The sequence below is a fragment of the Rattus rattus genome, chromosome 3 (assembly GCF_011064425.1).
Source record: "Rattus rattus isolate New Zealand chromosome 3, Rrattus_CSIRO_v1, whole genome shotgun sequence".
Lineage (NCBI taxonomy): Eukaryota > Metazoa > Chordata > Mammalia > Rodentia > Muridae > Rattus > Rattus rattus.
In genome coordinates this window covers 87,232,169-87,246,263 of record NC_046156.1, presented here as the reverse complement: position 1 = coordinate 87,246,263, position 14,095 = coordinate 87,232,169, and the positions used below count along the sequence as shown (strand labels likewise).

Sequence of the window (14,095 nt, the reverse complement as noted above, 5' to 3'; positions counted from 1 at the left end):
TGGAACCTCTAAAACCATGCATTGGATGAATGACTATATAATCATTCACTTACCCATTTTTCTCAAGGATGAGAAATTAAAACACACAAAAAATCATTTAGGTACAAGACCGTTTGACTTTGACTGAGGTGGGATTTTCCCCCTGACTAAATTTTGCTTTCTAAGGCTGAGTTAGCCTAGTTAAGTCTGAGAAAGACGATGCAATTGATTTTGTTGGTGTTTTGCTTTGCCTTCTTTCATTTTTAAATCCAGTCTTGGTGACTAAAATGGAGCTAAAGCCCAAGTAGTTTTTTTTCTTCGAGCACAATCTATCTTACAGTTTCTCTCTCTAAAACCAATCCCCGCCCCCGTGCCCTTCCGCGTGTGTGGGTGAAGACTGGCTGTGACATATTGCTGGGTTTTCCCACAGCATTCAGCGAGCATGGCGAGAGTACTTGCAGAGGCAGGACCCCCTGGAGAAGAGGAGCCCATCCCCACCTTCTGTCTCTTCAGACAAGCTGAGCAGCTCTGTCAGCATGAACACCTTCTCCGACAGCAGCACACCCGTGAGTGTCTCCTGGCTGCTTGCTTGGACTGGCTTGCACTGTGTATTGACAGCCCAGGCTCTGGTTTCAAGAAAAGATCTTGAGGTGCTCTGTGATGGTGTGGGGGAGGGGGGTTGGGGGTTGCTTGTTTAATGCACGGAAGCTCACAGTGAGTCTCTTGACATCGTAGAACTAAGACAAGATTCATGAGCCAAAACTGAACTCACTGTGTCCACAGGGAGGGGATTTTGTGTGATGTCGCTTCTCTATCACTGAGGCGGGTGCGACCCCTCCCCCATTTCTTATGGCGTGTTTTCTCCGGTGTGTGCTTATGTGATGCTCGTCTGGTTCGAAAGTCACCTTCGTTATTAGAATTGGAAAGAGAACTTTTGGCAGGAAAAATTGAAGCTGATCACAGACTGACATTGCTGAAATGGGTTGCATGTGTCAGCAGCTAAACGGGTTACACAGGCCCCTCCCAACAGGGCTGGGACAGGGCTCCGGGAAACCTGCTGCACGTGTAGATGCAGGACAGGTGTCGACAAGGGCAGCCCTCCTGAATTCCAGAGTTTTAATTGATGTCGACCATCCAGAAGTTTTGAAAGGGAAACATATGGTTTTGCACACTGAAGTTGACCACCCATTTAAGAATTCTCCAGAATTGGGTTATGGAATGACTGCATCTGCTACAAGCCTGGGTTTTATAAGCTCTAAATGTATGTGGGGGCTGGAGGAAGAGCCATCATTAGGCTCTAGTAAATCAGTGAGTTTCGCCATTGTGATTGATTACTTATAAATAGTCATTGAAATGATAGAAAGTTGGGAAGAGGTAATTATGTAAAGTGTATTATTAAAAAATCCTTCCTATAATCCGCTGTCATACTTTTTCAGTCATATAATGAGATCAGGCAAAAGTTACTTTCTTCGAAATGTGTTCAGAAGACTGAGTGGCTTGGCATTATTGCCTAATAGTTTAATGTAGATATGAGTTGGTTTCTCTTGTTGTTGTTGCTGTTAGTTTTGTTTGTTTGTTTTTAGAAGAAAGACCAAGCTGGTTTTGCAGCTGTGGAAGTACAAGTGGCAGATCTGTTTTTAACTGACCCAACAACTGGCCATTTGGAGAAAGGGCTCCCTGTCACTGGCCTCTCGGTCACTAGAGGGCGCCTGTGAACCACATTGGAAAATGCTTGGCCTCCGAGTTGGGCAGAGTTCGGTTTATGAGTCAAAAAAGAAAGTGAAAATTGAGTGCTTAGGATGCCTTTGCTGTGATTACCAATAGAAAATGTCATTAAATGATTGTGAAGATTCGATTAGAATCTGTGAAGATTAGATTTCAGAGATCATTTTGTCTGTGAGTTAGGGATTCAGATTCAAACTGCCCCTGTACTGTAGTGTGCTTCTCAATCTGTGGGTCGCTACCCCTCCAGCAACCCTCTAGCCCCAAAATTATTTACATAATAATTCATAACAGTAGCAAAATAATATGAAGTAACAACGAAAGCTAGTTTATGATTGGGGGTCACAACATGACGAACTGTATTAAAGGGTTGAGAACCACTGCTCTAATGGTCCCAATTCAGGGCCAGTAGCTGCCAGGCTGAGTCTGGAGACCCATTTGTGGGTGCGTGCGTGCGTGCGTGCGTGCGTGCGTGCGTGCGTGCGTGTCTGCGTGTTCTTCAGCCTTTGAGTGTTGTTGAAATCTTAGAATGTATCCTAGCCACTCACTGCCCTGCTCCTTCAATCCTATCACCTCAAGTGTTTTGGGTAAACACTTCAGTAAATGGTTCTTCTCCCTAGCTGGTGGCTGGTCCAGTTTATTTGTGCTAAGTTCTCTAAACCACCCAATCTCCTGAGTTCCCTGAATCTTTTTCTAATAGAGGAGCTTGCGTTGTCCAAACTTCTTCCTGTCAATTGACCTTTTCATAAGATGTATCCGACCTGATAGTCACTCTCTCTATCGTTATCTCTTGGCTCTGGGGTTTGAGGGCCAAAGAAGTCTCTAAAAGGGGAAAAAACATGAGCCAAACAAATTTTCCAAAATGTCGTTCTTGCAATCTGCTATCAGAAAGCAAGCAGTCTGCTCAGAGTTCTAATAGAGCTGGTCATTAATTATACTGATGACTTTGATATTAGTCATGGCAGTCACGTGACACCAACCGTACACAATAAGATATAAAAGATACACCAAATAGAAGACATAAGCAATATTAGATGCTGAACTATTTCCAAGCCCCCAGGCTGTCAGGAAGGCAAATATCCAAGACTTAATTGGATTCTCTCAATGCTGGGCATCAAGCCTATGTAGGTCTACATGTATTCTACCTCTGAACTATTCCCTAACCTACAAGGCAGAACTTAAAATATGTGTGCTTAGTGGTTTGAAGTCAGTATAACTGGATAAATGCTCTTTTATATTCCATGATTATCACTGCAGCAGAGTCCTTTACAGAAACATTATCTTTACATCTTTTGGGGCTTCCGGCCCACATTAAAACAAAGTAGATAATTAGTCTGATTTACTTTGAGCAACCTGCCAAACACATTGCCCTCTACTGCTCTCAGGAGACTCATGTTAGGAGGCTTGGTTTCCCTGCCCACTGTGAGTTGGCCTCAAGTTTATGCAGGGCCTAGGATGGCCCCTGGTCCAAAATGAAGTAAGTCTGTCTTAAAGGCAGCAGGTTCTGCAGATGACTGACAAAACCATTGAGAGCTTTGGTGCTACAAACCGTCAGGCATGTTGTGGTATGCGTTCTTTACTTTTTCAAACCTTCAGCCGAAATCAAATGCTGTTGTCCTCCAGGAGAGTCCCTAAGCCTGACTTGTGCTTCTTCTCCTGTTGTTTGCTGAACCTCTTGCCTAGATCATTATCAGCTTTCTTGGCGCGCTTGTCTCGTCTCCAGAGCTGGATCAGTGCCTCTCCACCCACACGCTGTCACCGCTTCAGTTACTGCCTGTCCCAGCTGTGCATCACATGGGAAGCCAGCTCCCTGATCCAAACCGAATCCTCCTACTGCCTTGAGAATGGCACTTCTGAGTGCCTCTGCTCGTTGATTGGCAGAACACAGTGGTTAATATAGATCCCAGACTGTGTCTGCTTTAAAATATGCGACAGCAGACATGGTTAAGCTCTCGACTTCTGCTTCAGAAGAGCTGAAGATTTGTCACATCCTGGCCCTTGGCTAATACTTCTCATAGTTACCTCAGTCGGTCCTCTCTGTGTCCGTGTGAAGGAGGCACAATTGTTATCTCCCTTTTACAGTGATGGAGATGAAACCTGAAAGATGAGTAACCACCCTTGGCTTGCACACTGGGCCGGAGCGTGCAGGCTTCCATCTTCCGTCATTTCACACTGCTTGAAAGCAAGACTTCATTTAGCCATGGCCAAGCAGGACGGGTAGCAATCAGCTAAGGCATTTGTAAGACTACGGTTTGATAGCTCTAAACAGCGAGTGAAACCATTGAAAACACCCGTTTGATTTTATAAATTGCCTTACTCCGTGCTCTTTGATTAAAATCTCAAACCTCAGCTATTCAGCGCCAAATTAAAGAGCAACAGGAGGGAAGATAATATTAAGTTATGTTAGCAATTTGCATATTAAGTGCCCTCACACTGTAGTGTATCATGTGGTAACTGGAAAGTTTGGTTGTGGAAATAAGGAATGTGAATAGTGAATGTAATTGGGGACTGGAAATTGGAGGTGTCCAGGTGAGGAAAGTTAACTTTCCTATCTTGAAAATATTCATTCTTTTGTAGGAACAACAGTGGTAACGCTATGCACTTTTTATTGATTCCATGTGAAAGTACGTGTGGTTCTCAGTTCTAAAGGATTTGTGACTTGTCTAGCAGGACACAGTCTCTGAGATTGGTAGCCTGTATAGTCGTCACTAGCATGTGTTCATGCAGGCAAGCAGAAAACACTGAGGTTTTAGAAGTTTTTAATCCTATGTGACTTGACTTGGTTGCCAAGACCTTTCCTGTCCTAGCCATGGCTGCGTCCTTTGGGTGGGTGTCACGCCATCTTCCTGCCTGTAAGAGGCAGTGTGGTACAGGAACTGAGACTTTGGTCTGATCAAGCCATGTGACTAAAATAGGGGTCCCCACTGTTTCCCTGAGTCTAAGACATCACTTGAGAAGTCCTTCTTCATCGGCGACTGGAAGTAGCACTCCCCTCACAGATGGGTTGGTATTGCTATGAAGATTAAATGTCACGCTGTCTGTAAAACTCAGCACAGAGCCTGGGACCCCGAGGCTCTCAAAAAATGGTTGAATGTGTTCTTGACAATCTTCAGTGCACTTTTCTCAACCTCATGGCACTGTAGGAAATTTGTACACGACAGAGAGGGAGTGTTGGAGTTGGCACTGACTGAGGCCCCACCCCTGTTTGAGATTCTCCAAATTAACCCATCAGAGTTAGCTTGGTGTGTGTGTGGGTGTGTGTGTGTGCTTGCGTGTAATACCTACATAACAAAAAAGTACATCATTAATCATGTATTTTAGTGTTGTTCTTACCAAAGCCTTTGACTTTCTGAGAACAAAAACAAAATTTTCGTCTTTGTTTACCATGATTGGGCATCTCCTGAAAGACCATACTTAACACGTAGTGGAGGAGTTGCAGATCATTCTCTTCCCAGAGGATTATGAGACTGTTGTACCCAGGAATGAGGGGCTATCTTCATCCCAGCAGCTGTAGAAAGCCCGGGTGCTAGGGATCACCTCGGTCCCAAACAGGATATAGTTCTGACCAAGTTCAAAGTAAAAAGGTTTGGACCACCCCCAAGGTCCTAGTGCCTCAGTTGTCCTGGAGAAAAGGGCAGTCAGCCCGTTCTGATTGCTGGCATTATTCAAGTGGCCCTAGCTTTTAGCAAGAGTCTCTAGACATTCATGGATTGGTTGCCAATTGATCCACCAAAGCTTTCCAAACACCCCAAAAGTCAACAATGCCCCTGAAGTCAGAGATACAGCTTGTCTCACGCCACATGTGCATTTTATCACTCATTTTGGATCTCTAATATCCAGGCTTTAAATGCACCAGGAGCAATCTTGTAAGTAAAAGGATTTGCAGTTGAGCGATGCCCACTCAGGGGGAAGAGCATACTGGGCCCTAAAAGACACGTTGCAGTGACCCTTTCTAGTACAATTTCAAGTGTTGTAATTGTAGAGAATGCAAGCCTTGTGTGTGTTTAATAATTTAATAACCCAAATTTTCCAGGTCAGGGGCAAGTTATAGGCTTGTATGCAGCCTTTACATAGTTAGGTCCCTTGAGTCTCAAGAGTTTCAGTATCCAAATTTCATCTTCCACCCCGTGTCTCAGACCCACAAATAGCACAGAGACCAGAGCAACCACATGAAAGGGAGGGGGGATTCTTATTTACATAGAGCAGACACAGTTCTCTTGAAACCTGAGTGACTGAAAATTAATTTAGAAAGTTTCAGAAATTGTTTTAATAATAAATAACAACATATGACAGTGTGCAAAAAGATATTTTGTTTAAAAATGTCTTCGCACACTTCCCTTCAATCTTTGAATATTCGCTGACAATACAGATGCTTTCTCCCAATATTCCTTAATTTTATTGTTTGAAGTTTTTTTCCCCTGGAAGTTTTTAAAATATGAGCAAGCTGTTTTGGTTTGGGGTCTGAAAAATTTCAAGACTCATGGAACACTGTGGTGGAGGAAGCAGGGGGAAAAGATTGTAAGAGCCCAAGGATCAGAAATTCTGCTGCGAGATTTTGTCTCCTAGAGATAACAAGAAAGCTGTGGTACTTCAACAATATGGCTGCTTAAACAAGACATGAACAATAACAACACTAGTAAACGTGCAAATATAGAAGGTAGAATTCTCATGGGGCCTCGCCCCTAGGCAAAGAACTCCGGGCAAGTCAAGACAGCTGAAAGAGGGAGAATTAATCTTCCCTAGGAGTGAACCTCTAATTGGCTACCCAACACCTAGTGGTCATCCCTAAAATCATTTAAGTACAATCAACACTAAACTGACTTAGCAGGCTGCATTTGTCTGTTTATGAGCATTCACACACCAATAATAATTAAGAAAAAAGAGGCCATATTTGAGAGGGCATGGGATGAGTCCTGGAGAGATAGGATGCCCCTTCTAGCTTCCATAGGTACTAGGCATGGATGTGGTTCAGATATATATATATATATATATATATATATATATATATATATATATATATAGATATAGATATAGATATAGAAAAAATAAAATAAAAGTAAGAGCATTATTGTGTTGTTAATAATAAAATTTTAAACTTAGAATGATATTTAAAAAACAAGAAATAAATAAAAAATTTAAATTGCTAACCCGTCAACATTGACTGATGTACCATTGTGACTTCACTGACCACTGACTCATTTACTCTCCTAATATAATGAAGATACCTCTGGTAATCTGAAAGCTAATATCAAGGCTTATGTGTGGGTGGTAAGAGCACTAGTCACCAAGTGCTGTCAATAAGCACAGTACAAAAGAAATCTCACTTGGTCGTAGACACTTGTCTGCGCCATGGTCTTATCTATGCCCTACAGCTTAAGTGACAGAAGACGGTGGCTCTTTGCCTTACATAAACACTGCACCCTTATTAACATTGTAGCAGACCTCACCAGATCGTTGTGTTAATTTTGTGACCAAGAAGAACATGCTAGGGTCCAAACAGAAGTGGGATGTGGGGGGAACTGGATGTGCTCCACTCTCATAGCTACTTTCCTTGGAAATCTTTTGGTTCTTGGGTTCTCTAGGCTTGCCTATTATAACTGAGATGTGTGTGTATGTCTGTGATGGGGAAAGAAGGCATAGTTACATCCTGGATTAAATCCACCTTGTTAAGTCCACACTCTCTGCAACTATCTGAGGGCCTATTGTGGACACTGGGACACAGTGATCACCATTAAACCAAGCAAACCTTCCAACTTGTGTACCTGCACAGAATTTATATAATTCCCTAAGCACGCTTGGCAGTTCTTGTAACAAGCATGCTAGTAACTTAAGGGAGACACTCAGATGTTTTTATTACTTGTGTAGAAACTTGGAATCTGCTCTTACTAATAAAATCTAATTGCCACAACATCTTCTAGTGTAGAATTTTCCAGAAAGTGGTACCAGAAATAGTACTTTCTATAGATATTAGCAGATGTTTCTTGGAAAGGAGATGAGATAATTAATTTATTCACCATAGGACTTTGTAACATATCACTGGTGTCATCACAGACTTGAATATTCCAAAGGAGCCACTTCCCCATATTTCCAACCTTCTTTCTCCATAAAATACATTATTAATTTTATCTTATCAGAAAATTGATCTTTGGAACTCACTTGATCAATAATAACATTAGTATGAGTTGAACAGTGCATTGTGTAATAATTTTAGTTAAGACTTGGCATCCCCCTTTATAGACCTATATTATAGAGCTATATTATACAAATGAAAGTTTTATTTAGCTAGTTTGCACATGAAAGTTCTTACATTAACTGGCTCATAGAATGTATTTGAATATATATGTACATATATATATATATATATGTATTTGAATATATATATAAATACTTGGGAGAAGTAACCCCCAAGTCTAATAAAACTGACCCTATAAAAGATAGATTCTTCGCTGCATTTTAAAGTTTAGAAACAACCATGTAAATGTTATTTTAGAGAGAGCTAATATGCTAATTTAAAGAAGATATTGCATTTTTTGATGTGCATGTCTGTACTTTTGAGGATGTAAAAAGTTAAAAATCCAACACTAATTAATTACACTGTTATTAGACAGACCAGATGTTTTGGAACTATGATTTTATTAACATACATAAAGAGTTTCAAATGTGCAGTTTGTTGCTCTTTGTAAACAGAATATATATACATATATATACATATATATACACACACATATATATACATGTATATATATACATATATACATATATATACACACACATATATATACATGTATATATATATATACATATATATATATTTGCTTTACAACGAGCCAAATCTAGCCAACAAATCAATGCTATTGGAAGGTGGAGCCAACAAATCAATGCTGTTGGAAGGTGGGGTTTCAGAAGTTAGGAGATAGCACCCCTTTCCCTCTTGATTTAGGACTTTCTTCCTAAGAAGTAAGAGAGGTGGGTGGAAGGGGATCTAAATTAGAGATTTACTTCTCGGCAATGCTGGAATCCTGAGTAAAACTCAGACAGAGGCAGGGCCGAGCTTTCTATCACTGAACTCGAGAAGGAAACTGTTAGCATCCCTGGGTAGCACTGAAAGCAGCTGATCTCACCCACAAGCAAGGCCAAAGGAGTCCTGAGCATGGAGACAAATCAGGAACCCAGAGGCCCTAGTTCCTAATTCTTCAGCCGGAGTGACTTCTTCAAGCTTCCCGGAGAGGAGGAAAGGGGAGCATCAGCGGCCATGGGGCTTTTACGAAAGTGTTGCCTCAGGGAAACGAGGTTAGAAGAAGGCTATCCAAGACACCATGCAACAATATTTTGGCTTTGTATCCAGTTACATGGCATTCTTATTCTTTAGTCGCTTTTACTTTTGTATGTTTATATAATATTTGATATATTAATTATTCCAGTGTTGTGTTAATACAATCTTTTGTTACAACCTTTTAACTGGCAATTTTATAAGTGTGTTTAATGTGTTTTGACCAAATCTGCCTCCGTTACATCCTCTGCAATTCTCCCCCTCCTCCTGCCTTTCCCTTTCCTCTCTTGCATGCTCCCCCTCTCATAGCCTACCGAGTTCACATAATGGGAGGTTGGTCAATCATGACTGAAAAAATCTTTAATTAGGATATGTAACTAAATAGAAAAGAAGCATGCTGCATAAAATAAAAATAGACACTCTCATCATAAGTCTCTTAAAACTGTACCTATATATTATCTCTTACAGTGACTTATTCAGAACATATAGATAACATTTTAATTAGAACATCTGCCAATAATTTTAAGTTCCCTACCAACTTTCTGGAAAAAAATTAAATCTCTTCAGAAGTAATAAGTCTTGAAATGCTCTATTCCATTAAATAAAATAGTGTTAGGAGTTGAAGGGAGTTGCTTTAACTTTTATTTTGCAGTCACAGTGGTCTGATTTTTAAAAGACTACATTTTTTAGTGTGCCAGGAATTCTCAGTTGTTTTCGAAGTAGATTCTGTGTCTGAAGCAATCGTCTCATTTTTACGGCAGCTCCTGGGGAGCAGAGAAGGGGCTTCATACTCTTCATGAGTTGATCCTAATTATTCATTTCCTGAGGCAGCACCAGAAGCTCATCGCTGCTCACCCAGAGACTGCTTCACATGCGAACTGTGAATTGATCTCTTTGAGGCATTCTGTTGATAGGGCTAACCATATTGGTGGAAGACCAAGTTATTTGATGCAAATAGATTTTCGAGAAAAATCATTATACTAAATACTTAATAGAAGGATTTCATCTATATACGGCAGCAACAGTGACCCGCTTTCAAGATGACATCATTGGGTGTCATGTGGCTCTTTATACATTCCAGCCTCAGAAAGAGGTGATCTACAAGAGCAGACGCGTCTGATCTTTGCTGTGAGAATCTTCAGCAGACAGAAGCTGGAACTAGAGGGAAGCAGAGCTGCTTGTACAGTGTGTACCGTGGAATTCCACAAAGGTGCCTTGTAGAATTCTCGGCTTTTTTTCTTCATATTTTTTTAAGTTAATGAAGATGAAGTGAATCAGTGCTCAACGAAGACTTGTTCTCTTGGCAAAGATCAAGAACTTATTTGGATTTCTCTGTTCTCCAAAGAGTCTGCTCATTTTTGTATGTTTTTCCCCCAATTTGAACAACGCAGACAAAAGCCAGGCAGTTTGTTCTCTTACGGAACTTACCTTTTTCCTTCAGGTTTGAAGATTGCTGCTCCAAAATTTGCTTTAAGCTGCCTGGGTTGTTAGCTAAAGGGGAGCCACCCCTCCCCCTCGCAGTATGTGCTGTAGAAACTCTCCAGGTACATTTACCTGCTAACAAGGTGGCCAGCTATGCATTCCTTTCCAAGCCAATTTCAGTGACCCGCTCCTCCTTCTCAAATGGACAAGGGTAACTCTTCAGCACCATGGAGAGGTCTGAGCAGCGCTTGAGGGCCGCGTGGGACTGTGACCCAGGCAAGCAAGCTGACAGAGTAAGTTTTCCACATCCAATCTTCTATACTCACCCATCACATTCAACTCATGTGGGGGAGAAGTAACCCTCAAGTTTAATAAAACAGACCCTATGAAAGATAGGTTCTTCACTGCATTTTAAAGTTTAGAAACAACCATGTAAATGTTATTTTAGAGAGAGCTAATACGCTGATTTAAAGAAATTATTGCATTCTTTGATGTGCATGTCTGTACTTTTGAGGATGTAAAAAGTTAAAAATCCAACACTAATTAGTTACACTGTAATTAGACAGACCAGATGTTTTGGAACTCTGATTTTATTAACGTACATAAATAGTTTCAAATGTGCAGTTTGCTGCTCTTTGTAAACGAAGATTCTGAAAGGGATTTTTTGATTTGTCATTATCCTGAGGAACAGTTAAACTCTTAGACCATAGATCTAATGTTCAAGCACAGAGGGTATAGTTATGACTTAAAGCACTGGCATTTATTTGCATCAAATACAGGAAAACTGATGACAGTTACAAGAAGCCTTAAAAAAATAGATATGGGCTATTGGGGTTGCTATTTTAGTATCACTAGAAATATTTATTTACATCCAAAACTTTCAACTTAACTGTTTAAATTAACATTTCAAAATCAACAAATGTTCTCCTCTAACTCATTCTTTAGCCATTCTTACAGCCTTGGATAACTGTGTATTATAATCTCATATAACCAAGGGAGAAGATGCTCTGAATTACTACTGCTAATGACCCTGGCAGATACTCTGATTTGCTGTTCAGAGTTTTGTAGGAGAGCATAGGGCCATTTAAAACATAATTTAAGAAATATCTTTTTATCAGGTCAGTTAAATAAAATTTCAGGCACATATGCGGAACCTTTTACTTTAAAAAAGTATAATGAAGCTCTTTTAATGTTATTAGGATACAAAATTCACTTCTATCCATGGTTCTTATATTTGAAAACATCAAGCATAGATATTTCTTTCTATTACATGTTATTTTCAACTGAATTGCTACTCAACTCCATAAGTTGGCACTTGATTTTTAAACATATAGTACTTATTCTTGACAGTATATGAAGTGTATAATTTTAAAAGACATGACTTAATTTTGCGTTAAGGTGATTCTGTTATATATATATTTGTCAGCTTTGCTTAGTGGGTTCACTAGAGCTTTCCTAAATTGATCTCAATATTTAAAAGAACTAAGCGTTTTGAAATGTGTGAAACTCAGCTCTTTCAGTTTTGTTTGCTTGGATTTTATGTTTCTGCGTGGATTTTAGGAGGAAGTGGTGTTTTTTTCCTATTGTAAATATGCTGTATGTCTTTAAGTTCTAATATCTTTTCATCATGAGCTGTGTCTATTCCCTAGTGGAAGTGGACCTTGGACAAGTCATTCTGGGTGGTGAGACTATCCTTTGACAATACAGACGACGTGAGAAATGTGTCATGACCTGTACCTGCCATATGTTCCAATGTTGGGTATGTGAGGCTTGCTAGATTCAGAAATCTGTTATCCGTCAATCTTTTCCTCTCTCTCAGTCTCTCAAGGACATGATGCAATATGATATCGTCAGGAGTGTAACATTTTACATTTGTTCCTCTTTGGAAAAAAATTTGGTGATATATTTATAGCCACGACTACCTAGTTTAGACAGTTTGAGATATGGTTGTTTATATATTTGCTTAACTAGAAATTGTTGCTACATGACAAACCACCAACAGATGTTAGCTTCGGGTCTGATAGCCTTTCAATCATTATTGAAAGAGTGCAAATCATCCAAACAACAGAAAACACGAAGAGCTATTTAGATGTGAGCACTCCCCATTTTGTCCTTTTTCTTTTTCCTTTTTTATTTTTTTTACAGCATTCTGTTGGTAGCAGATGTGTGTGAACAATCTTAAATTTAGTTGACTGACATTTTGTTTTTCTTGCCAACGTAAAAATATGCTCACAGTTTTGTGGTCCACCCACCCTTGCAGGGATATATAACCTTTGGCTAAAAAAAAAGTAGGGGGATGTATCTGTTTAGCAAAAAACCACTGTAGTTAAAATCCTTTGTAAGGATGCTGAACATGGATGGGGACTATAGGTACGTTTTCACTGAGGTTTTTAACCATTTAATCCTTCAGAGAAGTTGATCTTAGAAATAGTTCTTACATCCTGGAAATGGTTCTGACTGTTGCATCTGTCTCCACAAAAGCTTCTTCCAGATGTGACATATTTGGAAGTTACAGTGACAGCAGAGTCCTCCTCATTGGGGAGAACTTGAGAGTAGGCTGCAGTAAAGGAAAATAACTATTTACAAACGTACTGGATTCCTAATATTATCTGTATCAGGTTGTTGGTTGGTCCCAAATGATTTCTTGACTTAATTTAAAAGGTTTCAGCCACTATGAGTGGCACTCAGTGAATGTTGGGGTCTTAAGATCAGGATCTGTTTTCCAAAGACTGCATTAGTCTAGATTCCATCAGTTCTCACACACTGGGCGCCCATCGTCTGTAATTCCTGGCATGCAGATTTGAACTTTGAACTCAATTCTAAACATGCAATTAACTTATTTTCTTATATAAAACCTTTTCTATATAATCCGAAGATCATCTAAATGTTTCCAACAATTTGTACATTAAATAATTCCATGACACGACGTGATGCTACTGCTCAAAATGTCTTGTGTTTTGAAGAATTTTGGCCTGGGAATATCTCAGCTGCAGATTCTCCAGTGAATTTTGTCTTTCGCTTTTCCAGTTACACACTTAAGAAACATTCTAGCTTCATCTTTCATGCTAGAACTACATAAAGAAAATTATGCTCCTGCAATCTAAATTTGGGACTTATATTAATCATTATTAGAAATAATGGTGTCATCTGGACTGTTTCAGAGAGTTGAACCCAAAAGAATTTAGGGACTTCCCATGGAGGTCATCTATGCAGTCTAAAGATTAAAAATGACACCTAAGTCTTGATTCTGCATTTTTTCTCATTTTAATTTGTATTTCACATCCTGGATCCTGTAAGTGAACCTGACTGTCTCTCAAAGAAAATGAACAAACAAGTGCTTAGTGATAATTCAGAACACACAAGCCTAAACCCAAGAGGTTAGAGCAGGTCATCAGAATGTACACACACCCTTCCCATCTTACATGATTTAATGCATGCTCTGAACTCCCTTCCTACTTGGATTGCTCTTATATTATCTTATCCATACTTCTGCACTCAAAACATTGCCACACACAGCCTGGATCCCTTAAGAACATCTTTCGAGTGATGCATTCAGAATCCAGCTCTCTCCAGTGATATCTGCAGCAGTGGTCTTCAGCATGAGTCTCGGAGTCTTCACTCCTAAGTTTATTCACCACAACAGCAGGAAAGAAACATTTCTCCACTCGGGTTTGTTCTGGGTGCGTTGGAATTGATAAGACT

The 14,095-nt window shown here is 39.9% G+C and overlaps 1 protein-coding gene across 1 annotated transcript in view; it reads left to right on the top strand.

Annotated features, from left to right (window-relative positions):
• LOC116896801 (IQCJ-SCHIP1 readthrough transcript protein) overlaps positions 1-14,095 on the top strand; it is a 737,613-nt gene that overhangs the window by 157,598 nt on the left and 565,920 nt on the right. The window contains exon 4 of the mRNA XM_032898271.1: positions 410-545. Coding sequence (XP_032754162.1) covers positions 410-545 — 136 coding nt within the window. The remainder of the gene's footprint in view (positions 1-409; positions 546-14,095) is intronic.